The sequence below is a fragment of the Balaenoptera acutorostrata genome, chromosome 7 (genome assembly GCF_949987535.1).
Source record: "Balaenoptera acutorostrata chromosome 7, mBalAcu1.1, whole genome shotgun sequence".
NCBI classification, from domain to species: domain Eukaryota; kingdom Metazoa; phylum Chordata; class Mammalia; order Artiodactyla; family Balaenopteridae; genus Balaenoptera; species Balaenoptera acutorostrata.
The window spans coordinates 8,127,818-8,152,287 of record NC_080070.1 but is presented as its reverse complement, the minus strand read 5'-3'; the positions used below and the strand labels follow the sequence as shown (position 1 = coordinate 8,152,287).

The following is a 24,470-nucleotide window of genomic DNA, read 5'->3' as shown; positions in this document are numbered from 1 at the left end:
TTACTGAGGACAGGTGCTGTTTCAAGCCACATGTCCTTTTGGAAAGCTTTTTGTCTTTTTCCTTTTTGAATCATATAGGTCCATTGATATTCAAGAAGTTATTCTCAGAAGGTAGTTAAATGCATGGAGAAGACTAAAATTAGAAAGGCTTTGCATTTTAAAGACAGCTCTCTGTTTTTTCGTGGCCAATGGTAACTCTCTTTTGCTTCCTTTTCTCTGTGGATGCCTTTGTGTGTGAAGTTATTTTTTAACCATAATAAAAAGCTTAAAGGCAAAAATACATAAAGAGAAATACTTCTCATACTCAGGAGGTTATCAACATACCAGAGATTTAAAAATGAGTTCATAGCATTGATTGTTAAGCTCCAGGCATTTCCTTGAAGAACTTCCAAAAGACTTCAAATAAATTTTCTCCTTGCCAGTGTTCACTTTCAGATGTGTTTAACACTGAGATTTTGGGTGTGAATATGCATATTGGCTCTAAAAATTTCCATACTCACAAACTAAGACTATAGTAAAGAAAAGTAGGGTTTTTTAAAATTTCCTGCATAATATGAAAAGCAGTACAGCACAGTTAGAAGAACAGAAGCTCAATGCTTAGTTATAACTGGATGTTAGCATCTTACAGACTCAATTTCCTTATCTAGGCAGTGAAGGGGAGCTTGGAAGTTGGACTTCATTTTTGTACATCTTTCAGTCTGAACACTGTTGGGCTTGATTACATGCCTCAAAAGCAAAGTGATTATTTTTGCAGAGAATTAGACCAACTGCAAACTTGGAAGGACCACAACTCACACAAAACTTCACACAATTGTTTTGAGGGTCCCCCAAAACAACCCTCATTTTCAACGATTCTCTAAAAGGACTCACAGAGCTCATCAAAGGCTGCTCTACTCGTGGTTATGGTTATGACACGGAAAGAATGCAGATTAGAATCAGACAAGAGAAAGAGCACAGAGGGCAGAGACCAGGAGAAGCCCCAGGTACCAAGCCCCCAGGTGTGCTCTTCCTATAGAGTCATGGACACCTTACTTTCCCAGAATTGACTGTGCCAGTATGCATGGGGTACTGCCAACCAGGGCAGCTCCCCTGAGCCTCAGTGTTCAGAGTCTTTATTCAGGCTCCTTTATTTAGGAATGGTCCACTGCTCATGTGGCCAACCTTGGTTTCCAGCCCCTCCAGGGACTGAACTGTGTGATCCAAACCCCTACCCTACATCACATCATTGGTCTATCTGGGGTGGTCAGCCCCTACCCAAATACTATTTGATGAGGTTCCTACCCCAAATACTATCTGGTAAGGCCAGCCTCCACCCTAAATCACATTGTTAGACTACCTGGCGTGACCCAAGGCCCCCAGGCAGACAGAGACACCCCTACCAAGCATAACACTCCAAGGCTTTAGATATTATCACCCAAAGCCAAGGGCAAAGTCCAGACCCCTCCTCGGACAAGGTTAAACTCTTCACTACACAGTTTGAAAATCTCTTGACGACAAGGAAGCAGAAGATTCCTAGGGCCTTCCTACTAGAATGAAACTTGGCAACCCTAGTGTTTAAAGTAGTATTCCATGAAAATTGATACAACCACTATGGAGAACAGTATGGAGGTTCATTAAAAAACTAAAAATAGAACTACCATACCACCCAGCAATCCCACTACTGGGCATATACCCTGAGAAAACCATAATTCAAAAAGAGTCATGTACCACAATGTTCATTGCAGCTCTATTTACAATAGCCAGGACATGGACGCAACCTAAGTGTCCATCGACAGATGAATGGATAAAGAAGATGTGGCACATATATACAATGGAATATTACTCAGCCATAAAAAGAAACGAAATGGAGGTATTTGTAATGAGGTGGATGGAGTTAGAGTCTGTCATACAGAGTGAAGTAAGTCAGAAAGAGAAAAACAAATACCGTATGCTAACACATATATTTGGAATCTATGAAAAAAAAATAGTCATGAAGAACCTAGGGGCAAGACGGGAATAAAGACGCAGACCTACTAGAGAATGGACTTGAGGATATGGGGAGGGGGAAGGGTAAGCTGGGAGAAAGTGAGAGAGTGGCATGGACATATGTACACTACCAAATGTAAAATAGATAGCTAATGGGAAGCAGCCGCATAGCACAGGGAGATCAGCTCGGTGCTTTGTGACCACCTGGAGGGGTGGGATAGGGAGGGTGGGAGGGAGGGAGACACAAGAGGGAAGAGATATGGGGGTATATGTATATGTATAACTGATTCACCTTGTTATAAAGCAGAAACTAACACACCATTGTAAAGCAATTACACTCCAATAAAGATGTTAAAAATAAAATAAATAAAGTAGTATTCCAGGACCGCTTGTATCAGAGTCACCTGGCATTAGCAAAATACAAACTCCACAGTCCTACCCCAACTTACTGAGTGAGAGCAGCCTTGAAATGTGCATTTTAAGCATGTTTCTTTAGCAGTTTCTTATGTAGGCCAAAATTTGAGAAATGTAATTTTGATTCAAGGTCTTTGTTCCCAAGAGTAGAGTGAAAATAGCATGAGATGTAGAAATGGGAGAAAATTCTGCTTCTGGCTCCACTACTGGATTTATCTTGGACAAGTCTTTGTTCCTCAAATGTTATAGGTTTGGGAACAACATTTGGCACAGTTCGTTTCAAACAGACATGACTCATGTATCAAGTTCCTAGACTGAGGAATATACATTAAGTTACTGTATGGCCTCAGGGAAGATGCTTATAGAATACAAGATGGCATTCCTTATATATGCTTGTGTGTTAAGTTATGGTTTGCATTAGGAAAATGCATGGATTTCTTTTTTTCAGAGTATCTAGATAATTGTTTGGCTTCCATGGCAGGAGTGTTCCCATTCATTCATTCATTCATTCATAAATTGTTGAGTGCTTACTCTGTGTCAAGCATTGTTCTAGGCACCGAACAAAACTGAACAAAATGGAAAATACCTCTGCTTTAATGAGTGCAGGAGCACATATATATTGTGCTAGATGGCGATACGTGCTATGTAGATCCAAAAAATTAGGATAAAGGGGAAAAGGCAGCTAAAGGGGGTGGGGGGTTGCTATTTAACATAGAAGGTTTAGGGAAGGAATTTCTTTTTTTTTTTTTTTTTTTTAACATCTTTATTGAAGTTTAATTGCCTTACAATAGTGTGTTAGCTTCTGCTTTATAACAAAGTGAATCAGTTATACATATACAATATGTTCCCATTTCTCTCCCCTCTTGCATCTCCCTCCCTCCCACCCTCCCCATCCCACCCCTCTAGGTGGTCACAAAGCACCGAGCTGATCTCCCTGTGCTGTGCGGCTGCTTCCCACTAGTTATCTATTTTACATTTGGTAGTGTACATATGTCCATGACACTCTCTTACCCTGTCACATCTCACCCCACCCCCTCCCCATATCCTCAAGTCCATTCTCTAGTAGGTCTGTGTCTTTATTCCCGACTTGCCGCTAGGTTCTTCATGGCCTTTTTTTTTTTTTTTTCCCTTAGATTCCGTATATATGTGTTAGCATACTGTATTTGTTTTTCTCTTTCTGACTTACTTCACTCTGTATGACAGACTCTAACTCCATCCACCTCATTACAAATACCTCCATTTCATTTCTTTTTATGGCTGAGTAATATTCCATTGTATATATGTGCCACATCTTCTTCATACATTCATCTGTCGATGGACATTTAGGTTGCTTCCATGTCCTGGCTATTGTAAATAGAGCTGCAATGAACATTTTGGTACATGACTCTTTTTGACCTATGGTTTTCTCAGGGTATATGCCCAGTAGTGGGATTGCTGGGTCATATGGTAGTTCTATTTGTAGCTTTTTAAGGAACCTCCATACTGTTCTCCATAGTGGCTGTATCAATTTACATTCCCACCAACAGTGCAAGAGTGTTCCCTTTCCTCCACACCCTCTCCAGCATTAATTGTTTGTAGATTTTTTGATGATGGCCATTCTGACTGGTGTGAGGTGATACCTCATTGTAGTTTTGATTTGCATTTCTCTAATGATTAATGATGTTGAGCATTCTTTCATGTGTCTGTAGGCCATCTGTATATCTTCTTTGGAGAAATGTCTGTTTAGATCTTCTGCCCATTTTTGGATTGGGTTGTTCGTTTTTTTGTTATTGAGCTGCATGACCTGCTTGTAAATCTTGGAGATTAATCCTTTGTCAGTTGCTTCATTTGCAAATATTTTCTCCCATTCTGAGGGTTGTCTTTTGGTCTTGTTTATGGTTTCCTTTGCTGTGCAAAAGCTTTTAAGTTTCATTAGGTCCCATTTGTTTATTTGTGTTCTTATTTCCATTTCTCTGGGAGTTGGGTCGAAAAGAATCTTGCTGTGATGTATGTCATAGAGTGTTCTGCCTATGTTTTCCTCTAAGAGTTTGATAGTGTCTGCCCTTACACTTAGGTCTTTAATCCATTTTGAGTTTATTTTTGAGCATGGTGTCAGGGAGTGTTCTAATTTCATACTTTTACATGTTCCTGTCCAATTTTCCCAGCACCACTTATTGAAGAGGCTGTCTTTTCTCCACTGTATATGCTTGCCTCCTTTATCAAAGATAAGTTGACCATATGTGTGTGGGTTTATCTCTGGGCTTTCTATCCTGTTCCATTGATCTATATTTCTGTTTTTGTGCCAGTACCAAACTGTCTTGATTACTGAAGCTTTGTAATATAGTCTGAAGTCAGGGAGCCTGATTCCCCCAGCTCCATTTTTCGTTCTCAAGATGGCTTTGGCTATTCGGGGTCTTTTGTGTTTCCATACAAATTGTGAAATTTTTTGTTCTAGTTCTGTGAAAAATGCCAGTGGTAGTTTGATAGGGATTGCATTGAATCTGTAGATTGCTTTGGGAAGTAGAGTCATTTTCACAATGTTGATTCTTCCAATCCAGGAACATGGTATATCTCTCCATCTATTTGTATCATCTTTAATTTCTTTCATCAGTGTCTTATAATTTTCTGCATACAGGTCTTTTGTCTCCTTAGGTAGGTTTATTCCTAGATATTTTATTCTTTTTGTTGCAATGGTAAATGGGAGTGTTTTCTTAATTTCACTTTCAGATTTTTCGTCATTAGTGTATAGAAATGCAAGAGATTTCTGTGCATTAATTTTGTATCCTGCTACTTTACCAAATTCATTGATTAGCTCTAGGAGTTTTCTGGTAGCATCTTTAGGATTCTCTATGTATAGTATCATGTCATCTGCAAATAGTGACAGCTTTACTTCTTCTTTTCTGATTTGGATTCCTTTTATTTCTTTGTCTCCTCTGATTGCTGTGGCTAGGACTTCCAGAACTATGTTGAATAATAGTGGTGAGAGTGGGCAACCTTGTCTTGTTCCTGATCTTAGTGGAAATGGTTTCAGTTTTTCACCATTGAGGACAATGTTGGCTGTGGGTTTGTCATATATGGCCTTTATTATGTTGAGGAAAGTTCCCTCTATGCCTACTTTCTGCAGGGCTTTTATCATAAATGGGTGTTGAATTTTGTCGAAAGCTTTCTCTGCATCTATTGAGATGATCATATGGTTTTTCTCCTTCAATTTGTTAATATGGTGTATCACATTGATTGATTTGCGTATATTGAAGAATCCTTGCATTCCTGGGATAAACCCCACTTGATCATGGTGTATGATCCTTTTAATGTGCTGTTGGATTCTGTTTGCTAGTATTTTGTTGAGGATTTTTGCATCTATGTTCATCAGTGATATTGGCCTGTAGTTTTCTTTCTTTGTGACATCTTTGTCTGGTTTTGGTATCAGGGTGATGGTGGCCTCATAGAATGAGTTTGGGAGTGTTCCTCCCTCTGCAATATTTTGGAAGAGTTTGAGAAGGATAGGTGTTAGCTCTTCTCTAAATGTTTGATAGAATTCACCTGTGAAGCCATCTGGTCCTGGGCTTTTGTTTGTTGGAAGGTTTTTAATCACAGTTTCAATTTCAGTGCTTGTGATTGGTCTGTTCATATTTTCTATTTCTTCCTGGTTCAGTCTTGGCAGTTTGTGCATTTCTAAGAATCTGTCCGTTTCTTCCAGGTTGTCCATTTTATTGGCATAGAGTTGCTTGTAGTAATCTCTCATGATCTTTTGTATTTCTGCAGTGTCAGTGGTTACTTCTCCTTTTTCATTTCTAATTCTATTGATCTGGGTCTTCTCCCTTTTTTTCTTGATGAGTCTGGCTAATGGTTTATCAATTTTGTTTATCTTCTCAAAGAACCAGCTTTTAGTTTCATTGATTTTTGCTATTGTTTCCTTCATTTCTTTTTCATTTATTTCTGACCTGATCTTTATAATTTCTTTCCTTCTGCTGGCTTTGGGGTTTTTTTGTTCTTCTTTCTCTAATTGCTTTAGGTGCAAGGTTAGGTTGTTTATTCGAGATGTTTCCTGTTTCTTGAGGTAGGCTTGTATTGCTATAAACTTCCCTCTTAGCACTGCTTTTGCTGCGTCCCATAGGTTTTGGGTCGTCGTGTCTCCGTTGTCATTTGTTTCTAGGTATTTTTTGATTTCCCCTTTGATTTCTTCAGTAATCACTTCGTTATTAAGTAATGTATTGTGTAGCCTCCATGTGTTTGTATTTTTTACAGATCTTTTCCTGTAATTGATATCTAGTCTCATAGCGTTGTGGTCGGAAAAGATACTTGATACGATTTCAATTTTCTTAAATTTACCAAGGCTTGATTTGTGACCCAAGATATGATCTATCCTGGAGAATGTTCCATGAGCACTTGAGAAAAATGTGTATTCTGTTGTTTTTGGGTGGAATGTCCTATAAATATCAATTAAGTCCATATTGTTTAATGTATCATTTAAAGCTTGTGTTTCCTTATTTATTTTCATTTTGGATGATCTGTCCATTGGTGAAAGTGGGGTGTTAAAGTCCCCTACTATGATTGTGTTGCTGTCAATTTCCCCTTTTATGGCTGTTAGTATTTGCCTTATGTATTGAGGTGCTCCTATGTTGGGTGCATAAATATTTACAATTGTTATACCTTCCTCTTGGATCGATCCCTTGATCATTATATAGTGTCCTTCTTTGTCTCTTGTAATAGTCTTTATTTTAAAGTCTATTTTGTCTGATATGAGAATTGCTACTCCAGCTTTCTTTTTTTTTTTTTTTTTTTTTTTTAATACTTTATTTATTTTTATTTATTTATTTATTTATGACTGTGTTGGGTCTCTTAGTTTTTCGTGTGTGGGCTTTCTCTAGTTGCGGCAAGTGGGGGCCACTCTTCATCGCGGTGCGGGGGCCGCTCTTCATCGCGGTGCGCGGGCCTTTTCACTATCGCGGCCCCTCCCGTTGCGGGGCACAGGCTCCAGACGCGCAGGCTCAGTAGTTGTGGCTCACGGGCCCAGTTGCTCCGCGGCATGTGGGATCTTCCCAGACCAGGGCTCGAACCCGTGTCCCCTGCATTGGCAGGCAGATTCTCAGCCACTGCGCCACCAGGGAAGCCCCTCCAGCTTTCTTTTGATTTCCATTTGCATGGAATATATTTTTCCGTCCCCTCACTTTCAATCTGTATGTGTCTCTAGGTCTGAAGTGGGTCTCTTGTAGACAGCATATATATGGGTCTTGTTTTTGTATCCATTCAGCCAGCCTGTGTCTTTTGGTGGGAGCATTTAATCCATTTACATTCAAGGTAATTATCGATATGTATGTTCCTATTCCCATTTTCTTAAATGTATTGGGTTTGTTATTGTAGGTGTTTTCCTTCTCTTGTGTTTCTTGCCTAGAGAAGTTCCTTTAGCATTTGTTGTAAAGCTGGTTTGGTGGTGCTGAACTCTCTCAGCTTTTGCTTGTCTGTAAAGGTTTTAATTTCTCCATCAAATCTGAATGAGATACTTGCTGGGTAGAGTAATCTTGGTTGTAGGTTTTTCTCCTTCATCACTTTAAGTATATCCTGCCACTCCCTTCTGGCTTGCAGAGTTTCTGCTGATAGATCAGATGTTAACCTTATGGGGATTCCCTTGTGTGTTATTTGTTTTTTTTCCCTTGCTGCCTTTAATATGTTTTCCTTATATTTAATTTTTGACAGTTTGATTAATATGTGTCTTGGCGTGTTCCTCCTTGGGTTTATCCTGTATGGGACTCTCTGTGCTTTCAGGACTTGATTAACTATTTCCTTTCCCATATTAGGGAAGTTTTCAACTATAATCTCTTCAAAAAATTTCTCAGTCCCTTTCTTTTTCTCTTCTTCTTCTGGTACCCCTATAATTCGAATGTTGGAGCGTTTAATGTTGTCCCAGAGGTCCCTGAGACTGTCCTCAGTTCTTTTCATTCTTTTTTCTTTATCCTGCTCTGTAGTAGCTATTTCCACCATTTTATCTTCCAGGTCACTTATCCTTTCTTCTGCCTCAGTTATTCTACTATTGATCCCATCTAGAGTATTTTTAATTTCATTTATTGTGTTCTTCATCATTGCTTGGTTCCTCTTTAGTTCTTCTACATCCTTGTTAAATGTTTCTTGCATTTTGTCTATTCTATTTCCAAGATTTTGGATCATCCTTACTATCATTATTCTGAATTCTTTTTCAGGTAGACTACCTATTTCCTCTTCATTTGTTAAGTCCAGTGTGTTTTGAGCCTGCTCCTTCATCTGCTGTGTTTTTTTCTGTCATCTCATTTTGCCTATCTTACTGTGTTTGGGGTCTCCTTTTCACAGGCTGCAGGTTCGTAGTTCCCGTTGTTTTTGGTATCTGTCCCCAGTGGCTAAGGTTGGTTCAGTGGGTTGTGTAGGCTTCCTGGTGGAGGGAACTAGTGCCTGAGTTCTGGTGGATGAGGCTAGATCTTGTCTTTCTGGTGGGCACGTCCACGTCTGGTGGTGTATTTTGGTGTGTCTGTGGCCTTATTATGATTTTAGGCAGCCTCTCTGCTAATGGATGGGGTTGTGTTCCTGTCTAGCTAGTTGTTTGGCATAGGGTGTCCAGCACTGTAGCTTGCTGGTCGTTGGGTGAAGCTGGGTCTTGATGTTGAGATGGAGATCTCTGGGAGATTTTTGCCGTTTGGTATTACGTGGAGCTGGGAGGTCTCTTGTGGACCAGTGTTCTGAAGTTGGCTCTCCCACCTCAGAGGCACGGCCCTGATGCCTGGCTGGAGCACCAAGAGCCTTTCGTCCACACGGCTCAGAGTAAAAGGGAGAAAAAATAGAAAGAAAGAAAGAAAGAGGCTATAATATAGTGAAGTAAAATAAAGCTATTGTAAAGCAAAGCTATACAGACAAAATCTCACCCAGAAGCATATACATATACACTCACAAAAAAAAGGAAAAGGGGAAAAATTAATATATCCTGCTCCGAAAGTCCACCTCCTGAATTCGGGATGATTCGTTGTCTATTCAGGTATTCAACAGATGCAGGTACATCAAGTTGTTTGTGGAGTTTTAATCCGCTGCTTCTGAGGCTGCTGGGAGAGATTTCCCCTTCTCTTCCCTGTTCGCACAGCTCCTGGGGTTCAGCTTTGGATTTGCACCCGCCTCTGCGTGTAGGTCGCCTGAGGGCGTCTGTTCCCCGCCCAGACAGGACGGGGTTAAAGGAGCAGCTGCTTCGGGGGCTCTGGCTCACCCAGGCCGCGGGGAGGGAGGGGTACAGAGGAGGCGGGGCGAGCCTGCGGCGGCCGAGGCCGGCGTGACGTTGCACCAGCCTGAGGCGCGCAGTGCGTTCTCCCGGGGATGTTGTCCCCGGATCCCGGGACCCTGGCAGTGGCGGGCTGCACAGGCTACCGGGAGGGGCGGTGTGGAGAGTGACCTGTGCTCGCACACAGGCTTTTTGGAGGCGGCAGCAGCAGCCCCAGCGTCTCACGCCCGTCTCTGGGGTCCGCGCTGATCGCCGCGGCTCGCGCCCTTCTCTGGAGTTCGTTTAGGCGGTGCTCTGAATCCCCTCTCCTTGCGCGCAGCGAAACTAAGAGGCAAGAAAAAGTCTCTTGCCTCTTCGGCAGCTGCAGACCTTTTCCCGGTCTCCCTCCCGGCTAGCTGTGGTGCGCCAACCCCTTCAGGCTGTGTTCACGCCGCCAGCCCCAGTCCTCTCCCTGCGATCCGACTGAAGCCAAGCCTCAGCTCCCAGCCCCGCCCACCCCGGCGGCTAAGCAGACAAGCCTCTCGGGCTGCTGAGTGCTACTCGGCGCCGAGCCTCTGTGCGGGAGTCTCTCCGTTTTTTCCTCTGCGCCCCTGTTGCTGTGGGATCCGCGCTGATAGCCGCGGCTCGCGCCAGTCTCTGAAGTTCGTTTAGGCGGTGCTCTGAATCCCCTCTCCTCGCGCACCAGGAAACACAGAGGGAAGAAAAAGTCTCTTGCCTCTTCGGCAGCTGCAGACTTTTTCCCCGGACTCCCTCCCGGCTAGCTGTGGTGCGCTAACCCCTTCAGGCTGTGTTCACGCCGCCAGCCCCAGTCCTCTCCCTGCAATCCGACCGAAGCCCGAGCCTCAGCTCCCAGCCCCGCCCGCCCCGGCGGGGGAGCAGACAAGCCTCTCGGGCTGGTGAGTGCTGCTCGGCGCCGAGCCTCTGTGCGGGAACCTCTCCGCTTTGCCCTCCGCACCCCTGTGGCTGCGCTCTCCTCCGTGGCTCCGAAGCTTCCCCCCTCCGCCACCCGCAGTCTCCGCCCGCGAAGGGGCTCCTAGTGCGTGGAAACCTTTCCTCCTTCACAGCTCCCTCCCACTGGTGCAGGTGCCGTCCCTATTCTTTTGTCTCTGTTATTTCTTTTTTCTTTTGCTCTACCCAAGAACGGGGGGAGTTTCTTGCCTTTTTGGAGGTCGGACGTTTTCTGCCAGCGTTCAGTGGGTGTTCTGTAGGAGCAGTTCCACGTGTAGATGTATTTCTACTGTATCTGTGGGAAGGAAGGTGATCTCTGCGTCTTACTCTTCCGCCATCTTCTCCCTCCGCAGGGAAGGAATTTCTAATATGAGGGCTGTGTGCAGAGGGATAGAAAAGCAGCCGTAGAGTTATTTGGGTAAAGGGACCAGTAAGTGCTTAGGCACTGAGTCTAGAGCAGTTTCACAATGTAGTGAAAGAGAAAGCCTTAAGGTGATGGGGTTAAAGAAAGACTAAGAGGAGCAGACACAGATACAGAGCGTACAGGCAGCTCTTTCGAGGAATTTGGCAACAAAAGGGAGCAAAGAAATGGGATGTAAGGACAAGAGAAGGATTTTGTAGTGGAGGTGGTGGCTGTTAGCATTAGAGGAAGGTCCACACGGTCACGCGGAATGGTTCAGTAGAGGACAAATTATAGAGACTGTAGAAGGGGAGGGGGAATTGCTGGAGGGATGTCCTGGAACAGATAAGAAGGGATGACACCCAGTGTGCAGTGGAGCGCCTGGCCGTGGACAGGATCATAGGTGTTCTCTTTGCTTCTTCCTCCTGTTTCTCACCTCTCTGATCCCCCATAATGACCTCATTTTCAGCCTACCTGTGTCTTCTCATACCCTTTCCTGTTGTCTAAATTCTTTTGTCTCCTAATGGACACTTAGCCCTTCCTTCATGAAAAAGAAAAAGAAAGCAGAAAATTCATAACATTCCCCAGTCGTAGAGTGAGGCTAAAATATCTGCTCTGCCTATTACCAGTTCTGTTGTATGGATCAAATGAGATTTGGTGCAGAATAGCCCTTTGGAAGCTATCCGTCCTTGAACTTCACTTTAGAGTGAAAGAAACAAATCATCATCAAAACTGCAACCGTGTTAGCTGGTCTTCTCAGTGTGCTCACTTTGTGTACCTTCCCTTGTGTTTTTACCTATTCTATGTTGAATGACCAATTTTTTCTGCTGCTTCCAACTGATGCTTTGAGTCTAATGTCTGAATGTTATCTCACCTGCTGGGAAAACCCAGAGTCCAAAAGCCTACTATTCTGGTCAGTTGTTAAATTCGTCTCTCAGTACATTAAGCCTGGAGTGATTTGTTTCCGAAAACTCATGGTTAGAATGAGAGTGAATAGTGCCACCTGCTGGAATTACACTTGAAGGAGGGGAGGGAAAAAATATATATATATATGTGTGTGTGTGTATGTGTGTGTGTATATATATATATATATATATATATATACACACACCAAGAGCTGTCCATGGTTCTGTCCCATTCATTGCTTTGTCACTCAAATGAAGTTATGAGCCAGATGTGATCAAAGATGATTTCTGCCATCATGCTTGTTTCTAATGCCCATATGCCACCTTGTGCATTTCTCTTCTAATATCTCTCTTTTCTCCCTGTAGTGATCCAATATCTACCACTACTAGTGAGACCAGCTCTATTTCATTTACTGTTTCTCTTAGAATCTCTTGGAAATTAGATCATAGAATGTTCGCATTTGAAGGGACCTTAGAGCTCATCAGTGTTTTCAAACACATTTTGGACATAGAAACTCTTGGGAAACTATAGATGTAATCCTCCTTGCAGACACCAATAAACAGAGCCCAAAAGGTGACAAAGCAAAGTGAAGACTAGAACTCATAAATACTGATTGCTAAACCGTTCTCTATATCAGTTAAGATGCTTTTAGCTGCAAGAAAGATGGCTTGAGCAATAAGGGATATCTCACAGAAGAAGTCTTGAAGTGGCTCCAGGAATAATTTAGGGGCTGAACAACGTCCGCTAAGCCCCAGGTCCATCCCATTTCCCTCCCTGTTCTCCTCAGTGTGTCCGAGATTTACAGACGGCTCCACCAACACTAGAAACCACATCTCCACCCAAGACCAAGGAGCAAAAGGGGATGACTATCTCTTCTCTTACCAACTAATTAATTTTTCTTCCAAAGACTCCCCCTCATGCCTTACTGGCCAGAAGGAAATGATATATCCCATCTTAAGTGGGTTGCTGGCAGGGAGCTCAGAATTCTCATGTTTGACTTAGACAAATCCAGATACACCCTCTGGGCCTGGGGTAGGGCCATCCATAGCTGAAGCATAAAGTTGTATGGAAGCACATAGTTTCCTGGGCAAAATCAGGTCGGCTCACAAGGAAAAGGGTGGGGGATTGTCTAGCTGTCGGGCAGAATTCTCCATGGGTCTCTCCCATTTCTGCTTGTCTTCTGAACAAGAGGCATTGTCAGCTTTGTTCATACCTTTTAAAGGATGTGTGTATAGCAAACAGTCTCGGAGGACAGAATGTCTTCCTCCAGAACAGAGAGTAGATTTGTTTCCTGACCAGGATAATAAAGCCAATGTCTCTCCCCAGGACAAAAGTTAAGCAGGTTTGCTAGCAGCCCTTTTAAAACTTCGGGGTTTCCTAAAGTCAGGGTTCCTTGGCTGTGATGCAAACTCACTGCACAGGCAGCTCCACATGGCCCCCACGGGACTCTGGGGACCAGAGAAGCCAAGGAGAACTGACGCTCATGCTGCCTGCTGCACCGTGAAGAATGCAGTGCTTTGTCTCTGACCCACGAGTCTCCTGTCTTCTGCCAGCATCTACCAAACAATGGCAGGCTAACTTGTGAGTTTGCAAGAAAGATGCTTCCCAGTTCCTGACACTAAGAGAAAGGCAACCATTCGTGTTTGCTACAGTGTTCTTTCTAATGAGCCACGCTAGAAACATCCAATCTTCAAATACTTATTTCTGAAAACAAGAATAGTTTCGATACATCAGAAATTCCTTTTCTACAGTCAGAAACAGGGCAACACTTCAGTCTCCTGGAGAAACACATTAAGAGGATGGTGTCCTTGGCTCTCGTGTCTTTTACTCTGCCTGCCTTTCCTTCGCTTGCTGACTCTCTCTGTAATTATCTCTCTTAAAATGTCAGCTCCTCTCACCCAGAGACGAAGAGCAATCAGCCACAAACTGAACTTCAGAAGCCTTTAAAACATGCTTGCCGTTTGGCTGGGAGATAGGATTTCTCAAAGGCGATGTCAGGGAAGCTGACATTGAATGAATAAGCGAAAGGAACCCTTTCCCTCACTCTCATGCGGGGCCTCAGGAAGCACCAGAAGGGAAGTGGGATGGGCTGAAATTGTGAACATTACTTCAACAGAGCCTGGATGGAGGCTCTTGGAGGAGGATTCTGCTCTCAGAGGCCCTCGGCCTTGAGTCCCTCTTCCTGCACCCAGCTGGGGAGAGGACTGAGCTACAGCAGGTCCTGGAGACCTTCGTTCCTTCCCTAGAGGGAAGTGTTGATGTTAGGAACAGGGGATCTAGTGCGACAAGCAGAGAAGGAAGTATGGATATTTCCTGGTATCTGCTGGTTCTCAGAGTTTCTCCAAATAGTGACAACTTAAAGACCTGAACAAAAATTGGTCAGAGCAGGAGGAGAGGAGGAGAGGAAATTAGAGGAGCATTAATCCCTCTGAGTCAAAGTTTAGGGTTAAACTCAATTTATCCCTAAATCGTATTTCCCTGATGGCTGTTGATGCCTTTGAAACAAAACCATCTTTCCTTCTTAGCTCAGGAAGCCTTGTTCTCTGGCTATTCTGACAACTTACATTTTAAAATGCATCTGCTAAGACACAGCACTGCAAGAACAGAACAAATTCAATCTTAAAAACCGAGGTTACGTTTTCCCCATTGAGCATGCCAGAAATTCAGGGAAAGATCATTCAGTCCATGAGTCGTATGATCGTCGACCCATATTCTGATCATACTTCTGCAGAAACCTTGGTGAAGGTCACTGGCCTCCATCAGGTCGCAGTGACCCCGGAAGGCAGGAGCTCCTAATTTAGAGAAGAAATGTCACCAGAGCACGTGTGGCATCACCACAGGTGTTAAAATTAAAGTTCCCTTTCTAACGACATCAAGGAACCAAATTCCTTGGTACAATTAGGTTGATTAAATTGAGTTCTGTGTCTGATGTCCCTGGAACTCAATAAAGTTAATGCAGCTTTCAGAGGGGCCTGACCCAGAGGTGGGGAACAGTCTAGGTCTTGAGAGAACCTGGCCCACTGCGGTTTTTAAATGAGAAATTTGATGGCTTGCAACATCATCTCAAAATGGTACCAGTCCAGAGAAGCTGAATTTTTCATCAGCCTGGGGGAAAAAAAAAGACAGATATTTAATTAAACTGCTTGGAGATTCGTCAGAGGCTCATTGATCGATAGAGGAGCTGACCCTCTTTATAAGCAAAGTTAGAAGACCCGGTGGTATGCCACGTCTTTCCCGTCAAAAGAATGCACCAGGCTAAGGGGCTGGGACCCGCAGGCCGCGGCCTCTCCTGCCAGGCGCGGGGAAAATGTACACTGAAGGAAACATATTTATAAAGCACTACGTGGTCACTGAGGAACCTGAAACCTAAACTGTGTTCTAAGAAAGCCACTTACCACTGGAGTTACCAAAGCAACCTCCTAGTCCATTGTTCCACGGTTGAAACGTGATTTATTAACCGAGTTTGATTGGGAGCAGATCTATAAAAAAAAAAAAAAGAAGAAGAAGAAGAATGATTTGTGATTAGTGCTGGAGGGTAGGTTATGAGAAGGACCTGACATCCCAGATGGTGAACATCCAAGGTGTGCAACAAATGATTCAAGAAAGGGGTTTTTCTGCGGGACTCTGGAGCTGCCCTTTGCCCAGCCCCAGAGGTCCGGAAAAGATGTGGGTCATCCTCATTGCCTGCACAATTCACAGCTCCCTAACTTTCCCTAGGAACTTGAAGGATTAGATCAAGGAAATAAAGTTTTGTGAATTCCCCCAAAGCAGCAGCTCTCAACTCTAGCTATATATTAATATTTTCCAGGAAGCTTTTAAAAAATACCAGTGCCTACCCAGCTGAGTGGGAATCCCTGGGGACAGAGCTGGACACGGGTGTGTTTCGTAAAGCTCTCAGGTGACGCTTGGCGCAGCCAGAGCTACAAGTCACGCCCTAGGAGCTACTGAAGAGTCACGGTGTACGTAGAGCCAAAAGGTCTCAGGCTCTGAAATCTGAGAAGCCTGGTTCCGATCCTGACTCCACTACTCACTAAATCTAAGATGCTCGACATGCGCTTAAGTGCTCCAGCCTTCAGTTCCTTATCTGGAAAGAGTCAATGATGGTAACTTCCTGATAAAATAAACAAATGTATACCTGACCCCCAATCCAAGTTTATTTTCCTCCCCCTGGTTATTAATGGTTAGCAATGGTTCATGTTTTATCCCTCCTCAAAGGATTTCGCCTTGGACCTTTGTAGCAAGTGACTAGCTTAGATTACTCTTCTCTCCATGCTTTGTTTTACCTCTAGAATTCACCACTGTTTGGTATCTGGGAGGGAGATACTCATGTGCCTTTCATGCTTTCTGCTCCTCCAGCTGCCACGGAAGTGTCCTTTTCATTTGATGTCGGAAACGGGCCAGTGGAGATTGTGGTGAGGTCACCCTCCCCTCTCAACGATGACCAGTGGCACCGGGTCACCGCGGAGAGGAATGTCAAGCAGGCCAGCCTGCAGGTGGACAGGCTACCCCGGCAGACCCGCAAGGCCCCGGCGGAAGGCCACACCCGCCTGGAGCTCTACAGCCAGCTGTTTGTCGGTGAGTGATGGGGCAGCAAGAGTGACTTCTCTGTTGCTTGAAATAACTTCCACCTTGGGAAAAAATAAAACTGCCGACAGAGGGTTCTGATAGAGATTTTTCCAAAAGTAAGTGTTTTTGCCTCTTGTGGTCTCCTCCGAAACAGAATGGAACAAGGAAGAGGGCCCAGGAACCCTAAATCTGGTTCTACTCTCTGCTTTCTGTTGTGTTTTCTTTTTGGCCACATTGCACGACATGTGAGATCTTAGTTCCCCGACAAGGGATCGAACCCGCGTCCCCTGCGTTGGAAGTGCAGAGTCTTAACCACTGGACCACCAGGGGAGTCCCTACTCTCTGCGTTCTGGAGCCCACAGTCCTCATCTACAAAATGAGAGGGTGGGCTAGGACATCTCTGAGGTCTCTGATCTATGCAGTTTTAGGTTTATGGTTTTAGAACTGCATAAAATTCCTTAATGATTTAGAGCACTTGTAAATGTGCAAAAGGAAGGATGGAAGAAGGGGAGGGACGGAGGGAGGGGAGAGAAGGAATGGGCTCCCTAAGTTCAGGTTTGCTTGAAATGATAAGTAGAAATCCACTCCTTTCTCTACCTAGCCTCGAGGTTCTAGGCAGAGAAAGACTTAGACTTCTCTTTACATAACATCTTTCCACAGAGGAAAGAGATCAACACTGAGAAGAAATTGAAACAGAGCAAAAAGTAAAGCATCCTTTGCGAGAAGTAGATCTAGCCCCACATTCTGGTCTTTGCTTATGACACGTTCTAGCTGAACCTAACATTACTTTCAATCAATACTTGTTTCCATGGCTTGTGAGATTTTAACTTTTGTTTTCCAGAATACTAATATTTTAGGAAATTAGCTATTTTTCTTCTGTTGAATGAAAAGAAAGCAAGTTTGAAGGACTTGGTGGCTGTCTTGCCACCTTAGACCTCCCCTCTAGGTGTGTGTGGGTTAATTGGTCAAGTCTGTCAGCCACGGTCTCAGGCCCAGCAAAAGCAGTCATGACCTTCCACCTGGGCTCCACCCAGTGGAGGTCAGAGTCCCGATGGTGTCTTTCATAATTATGGCAGGATGTTTTAAGAACATTAGAAAGTCACAAAAAGAGGTAAAATGAGATGTCCACTCCTTTGGTGAAATGTGGGCAAATTGTTAGCGTAGTCAGTTAGCTTTGGAAGTAAGACTGACTTGATAACAAGCCACGTCAGCCAGGGGCCATGAAAGTCACAGAGTTTGAAATAAAGTACTGACTGCTCCACCCCAACCAGAGCTCAGTCCCTTCCAAATCCTCCCCTCAAGTTATAGTTCTCAAAATTACACATTATTTTTAAATTACTTTTTTATTGAAGTACAGTTGATTTGCAATGTTGTGTTCCTGGTGTACAGCAAAGTGATTCAGTTATACATATATATATTCTTTTTCATATTCTTTTCCATTATGGTTTATCACAGGATATTGAATATAGTTCCCTGTGCTATACAGAAGGACCTTGTTGTTTATCCATTCTATATATGATAGTTCGCATCTGCTAACCCCAAACTCCCAATCCAACCCTCCCCCGCCCCCTGCCCCTGGACAACCACAAGTCTGTTCTCTATGTCTGTGAGTCTGTTTCTGTTTCATAGATAAGCGCATTTGTGTCATATTTTAGATTCCACATATAAGTGATACCATACAGTATTTGTGTTTCTCTTTCTGACCTACTTTGCTTAGTATGCTAATCTCTAGGTCCATCCATGTAGCTGCAAATGGCACTATTTCATTCTTTTTTATGGCTGAGTAATATTCCACTGTATGTATGTGCCACATCTTCTTTATCCATTCATCTGTTGCTGGACATTTAGGTTGCTTCCCTGTCTAGGCTGTTGAAAACAGTGCTGCTATGAACATAGGGGTGCATGTATCTTTTTTTTTTGGCTGTGTTGGGTCTTCATTGCTGCACGCAGGCTTTCTCTAGTTGTGGTGAGCAAGGGCTACTGTTCGTTGCGGTGCACAGGCTTCTCATTGCGGTGGCTTCTCTTGTTGCAGAGCACGGGCTGTAGGTGCAGGCTTCTGTAGTTGTGGTGCGTGGGCTCAGTAGTTGTGGCTCACGGACCCTAGAGCACAGGCTCAGTAGTTGTGGCGCACGGGCTTAGTTGCTCTGTGGCATGTGGTATCTTCCCGGACCAGGGCTCGAACCCGTGTCCCCTGCATTGGCAGGCGGATTCTTAACCACTGTGCCACCAGGGAAGTCCTGCATGTATCTTTTTGAATTATAGTTTTGTCCCGATATATGTCCAGGAGTGGGATTGCTGGATTGTATGGCAACTCTATTTTTAGTTTTTTGAGAAACCTCCATACTGTTCTCCATAGTGGCTGTACCAATTTACATTCCCACCTACAGTGTAGGAGGGTTCCCTTTTCTCCACAGCCTCTCCAGCATTTGTTATTTGTAGACTTTTTAATTATTTTTATCAAACATCAGGTCCACTGATTCCTGCCAAACGCTGTGAACAAATTCCCCTTTATCAATACATCTTACCCAGATCACCTAGGATGTTTCTTCCTAAATCCTGTTCATCCCAGGCATGCTGGTTAGATTCTACTTGGTTTTCATTATAACAGGTGACCCTAATTGACCCAATTTCTCATTTTTCTGAGATCTCCCTGGATGCAGAGATCCAATTTTACTTTTATCCCTTTCTGTCTACTGACTGTAGTGGTCTCCAAGAATCTTGGAGACCAAGTAAAGCTGTAAAGTGAAAAAGGGTAGGGGGAGACATTTATTATGGTCTTGGAAAGAATTTTGATTCATGTAAACAAGATGACCTGGGAACAGCTTAATAAAAGAGAAGAGGAGAGGGCTGTGGTCAGAGTCCAACAAAACACTTAAATCTAAGGGAGAAGCAAAAAGAGTAGCATCTCAGGAAGAAGAATGAAGAGGAATGAAAAGAACAAGCAAGGAAAAACCAGGAGACAGGCTGTCACAGGAGGAGAGAGTTTCATGAAACTGCTTATCATTGACAGATAATATCAAGTCCCATGTGTAAAATAGAGCTAAGAAAATGTTCTTTGAATTTAGTAATTATGAAACCACTGTTGACTTTGGAGAGAGAAAAGTTTCAGAACAGTGGGCTGACATGATGAGTCAGCAACTTCCTTTCACTTGATGAAAAAGAGTAAGTCTCCTGTTCCAGTTTCTAATTTCCTGTAATCTGAGATGTGGGCGTGAGGCACATCTCCGGGACACAAGCTATTTGAGACAGTATGAGAAATATTGATCTGCAATAGAAGTCCACCCCAGGGGAAGTGGGGAGGGGCTTGTTTCCAGAAAACAACAAATTCAACAGCTCTGAAGTCCTGGAGCCAGTTATCCCAAGACTATTTGATAGGGATTCAGGCAACCAGGAAGTTGTTCTCAGCTCAGCTGTCATAACAAGTGTTACCACTTTTCCTCTTTGAGTCTCTTTTTTCATCTAATAAAGGAATTGGATTAGTTGGTCTCCAAACTTTCTTCCAACTTTAGCCATTTAGGATTGTGTGTTTAGAAGTGGTTTGAAAAGTTCTGAGTTGCCGAGCGATTACCCGTAACACCATGGGCTTGAATCCCACCTCTGCCACTTAGCATCTGAGAGACCACTGACAAGTTACCTAATATATCTGTCAAGTAGGGATACAGTTCCTACGTCTCAGGAGGAGATGAGCTAGTCCATGCTAAGCACGCTGTAGAGTATCTGGCACAGAGCCAGTACTCATTAAATAGGAGGTATTTCTCTACCTTTTCCTTTACCTTTTATTCCCTTAGCTTTCTTCTTCCTCCATGTAATATTCACCCTCTCCTACAGAACTCACTTCCCTATAGAACTCACTTCTAACTGGCTTGTTTCTTCCTTCCCAAAATACTGATCTGAAATGGGATCACTTCACCCCACCAGCCCTGAAGGAAAGGTCACGTGCTACATGGCCTTCAACATCCAAAGTCACTCCACAGTCACTCCGCTCACCTGCCATGGTGGCCACAGAGCAGCAGGCGAGGGCCCAGGAATTTTCTCACCAAGAAAGCAAGTGAGCATCCCTCTGAAAACACCACCCATCACCCCTGTCCACAGCAGAGACTTGGGGCAGAGCTGCCCAAGAGCTCCATCCAGGTTCTAGAAAAGGAAGGGCTTAAAAGCTCAACCTAGAGCTAAAAGACGTTCTTGGCTTTGGACTCTACGGAAGGCCACCCTCTGCCCGCTGCCTACGTTAGCAGGGCCAGGCTCCTGTCTCCTCTTCCAAAGTCACTGAAAAACAGAGGATACAGTTTTCTTCACTCTACATGTAAAATATAACTAGAAGGTAGAGCCTCCTTTCCATTGGATAGTCCCCTGCTGCGAGTTGGGAGGAGATAAGGCTCCATCCTTCAATAACACTTATCTACCCAGCAACTGGGCTGGGGGAACAGTAGAGTCTCCATGGCATAAACGAAGAAACTGTGACTCAGAGAGCCTAAGTAAACTGCCTGATGCCATACAACTACATGTAGTGATGAATGTGAGATTCAGACTTGGATTTGTCTGGCTCCAAAATCTCTGTTCCTTCTATGACAATAAAACAAAGGAGAAGAAGAGCGAGAGAGCCATGTGGCTGACAGGGTCTTGGTGCCCCGGCCTGGTGTCAGGCCTGAGCCTCTGAGGTGGGAGAGCCGAGTTCAGGACATTGGACCACCAGAGACCACCCGGCCCCGTGTAATATCAGTCAGCAAGAGCTCACCCGGAGATCTCCGTCTCAATGCTAAGACCCAGCTCCACTCAACGGCCAGCAAACTCCAGTGCTGGACGCCCCATGCCAAACAACTAACAAGACAGGAACACAACCCCACCCATTAGCAGACAGGCTGCCTAAAGTCATAGTGAGTTCACAGACACCCCAAAACACACCAACGGACGTGGCCCTGCCGACCAGAAAGACAAGATCCAGCCCCACCCACCAGAACACAGGCACCAGTCCCCTCTACCAGAAAGCCTACACACGCCCCTGAACCAACCTTACCCACTGGTGGCAACACCAAAAACAACAGGAACTATGTACCTGTAGCTGTGAAAAGGAGACCCCAAACACAGTAAGTTAAACAAAATGAGAAGACAGAGAAATATGCAGCAGATGAAGGAGCAAGGTAAAAACCCACCAGACCAAACAAATGAAGAGGAAATAGGCAACCTACCTGAAAAAGAATTCAGAATAATGATAGTAAACATGATGCAAAATCTTGGAAATAGAAGGGAGAAAATACAAGAAACGTTTAACAAGGACCTAGAAGAACTAAAGAGAAAATAAACAATGATGAACAACACAAATGAAATTAAAAATTCTCTAGAAGGAATCAATAGCAGAATAACTGAGGCAGAAGAACGGATAAGTGACCTGGAAGATAAAATAGTGGAAATAACTACCGCAGAGCAGAATAAAGAAAAAAGAATGGAAAGAATTGAGGACACTCTCAGAGAATTCTGGGACAACATTAAACGTACCAACATTTGAATTATAGGGGTTCCAGAAGAAGAAGAGAAAAAGAAAGGGTCTGAGAAAATATTTGAAGAGATTATAGTTGAAAACTTCCCTAACATGGGAAAGGAAATAGTCAATCAAGTCCAGGAAGCACAGCGACTCCCATACAGGATAAATCCAAGGAGAAACACGCCAAGACACATATTAATCAAACTATCAAAAAATAAATACAAAGAAAAAATATTAAAAGCAGCAAGGGAAAAGCGACAAATAACATACAAGGGAATCCCCATAAGGTTAAAAGCTGATCTTGTAGCAGAAACTCTACAAGCCAGAAGGGAGTGGCAGGGCATATTTAAAGTGATGAAAGGGAAAAACCTACAACCAAAATTACTCTACCCAGCAAGGATCTCATTCAGATTCGACGGAGAAATCAAAATCTTTACAGACAAGCCAAAGCGAAGAGAATTCAGTACCACCAAACCAGCTTTACAACAAATGCTAAAGGAACTTCTCTAGGCAGGAAACACAAGAGAAGGAAAAGACCTACAATAACAAACAGAAAACAATTAATAAAATGGTAATAGGAACATACATATCAATAACTACCTTAAATGTAAATGGATTAAATGCTCCAACCAAAAGACATAGACTGGCTGATGGATACAAAAACAAGACCCAGGGCTTCCCTGGTGGCACAGTGGTTGAGAATCTGCCTGCCAATGCAGGGGACACGGGTTCGAGCCCTGGTCTGGGAAGATCCCACATGCCGCAGAGCAACTGGGCCTGTGAGCCACAATTACTGAGCCTGCGTGTCTGGAGCCTGTGCTCCGCAACAAGAGAGGCCGCGATAGTGAGAGGCCTGCGCACCACGATGAAGAATGGCCCCCACTTGCCGCAACTAGAGAAAGCCCTCGCACAGAAACGAAGACCCAACACAGCCAAAAATAAATAAATAAATAAATAAATAAAATTAAAAAAAAAAAAAAAACAAGACCCATATATATATGTATGCTGTCTACAAGAGACCCACTTCAGACCTAGGGACACATACAGACTGAAAGTGAGGGGATGGAAAAAGATATTCCATGCAAATAGAAATCAAAAGAAAGCTGGAGTAGCAATTCTCATATCAGATAAAATAGACTTTACAATAAAGACTATTACAAGAGACAAAGAAGGACATTACATAAGGATCAAGGGATCAATCCAAGAAGAAGATATAACAATTGTAAATATTTACGAACCCAACATAGGAGCACCTGAATACATAAGGCAAATGCTAACAGCCATAAAAGGGGAAATCGACAGCAACACAATCATAGTAGGGGACTTTAACACCCCACTTTCACCAATGGACAGATCATACAAAATGAAAATAAAAAAGGAAACACAAGCTTTAAATGACACATTAAACAAGATGGACTTAGTTGATATTTATAGGACATTCCATCCAAAAACAACAGAATACACTTTCTTCTCGAGTGCTCATGGAACATTCTCCAGCATAGATCATATCTTGGGACACAAATCAAGCCTTGGTAAATTTAAGAAAATTGAAATCCTATCAAGTATATTTTCTGACCACAATGGTATGAGACTTTATATCAATTATGGGAAAAAAACTGTAAAAAATACAAACACATGGAGGCTAGACAATACACTACTAAATAACCAAGAGATCACTGAAGAAATCAAAGAGGAAATTTAAAAATACCTAGAAACAAATGACGGTGAAAACACGATGACCGAAAACCTATGGGATGCAGCAAAAGCAGTTCTAAGAGGGAAGTGTATAGCAGTACAATCTTACCTCAAGAAACAAGAAACATCTCAAATAAACAACCTAACCTTACACCTAAAGCAATTAGAGAAAGAAGAACAAAAAAACCCCCAAAGTTAGCAGAAGGAAAGAAATCATAAAGATCAGATCAAAAATAAATGAAATAGAAACAAAGAAAACAGTAGCAAAGATCAGTAAAACTAAGAGCCGGTTCTTTGAGAAGATAAACAAAATTGATAAACCATTAGCCAGACTCATCAAGAAAAAAAGGGCAAAGACTCAAATCAGTTAGAATTAGAAATGAAAAAGGAGAAGTAACTGACACTGCAGAAATACAAAGGACCATGAGAGATTACTACAAGCAACTATATGCCAATAAAATGGACAACCTGGAAGAAATGGACAAATTCTTAGAAAAGCACAACCTTCTGAGACTGAACCAGGAAGAAACAGAAAATATAAACAGCCCAATCACAAGCACTGATTTGAAACTGTGATTAAAAATCCTCCAACAAACAAAAGCCCAGGACCAGATGGCTTCACAGGCGAATTCTATCAAATATTTAGAGAAGAGCTAACACCTATCCTTCTCAAACTGTTCCAAAATATAGCAGAGGGAGGAACACTCCCAAGCTCATTCTATGAGGGCATCATCACCCTGATACCAACACCAGACAAAGATGTCACAAAAAAAGAAAACAGGCCAATATCACTGATGAACATAGATGCAAAAACGCGTAACAAAATACTAGCAAACAGAATCCAACAGTACATTAGAAGGATCATACACCATGATCAAGTAGGGTTT

General features: G+C 43.2%; 1 protein-coding gene across 1 annotated transcript in view; it reads left to right on the top strand.

Moving 5' to 3' along the window:
- CNTNAP2 (contactin associated protein 2) overlaps positions 1 to 24,470 on the top strand; it is a 1,523,154-nt gene that overhangs the window by 1,264,051 nt on the left and 234,633 nt on the right. Inside the window, exon 17 of the mRNA XM_057550506.1 lies at positions 16,200 to 16,418. Coding sequence (XP_057406489.1) covers positions 16,200 to 16,418 — 219 coding nt within the window. The remainder of the gene's footprint in view (positions 1 to 16,199; positions 16,419 to 24,470) is intronic.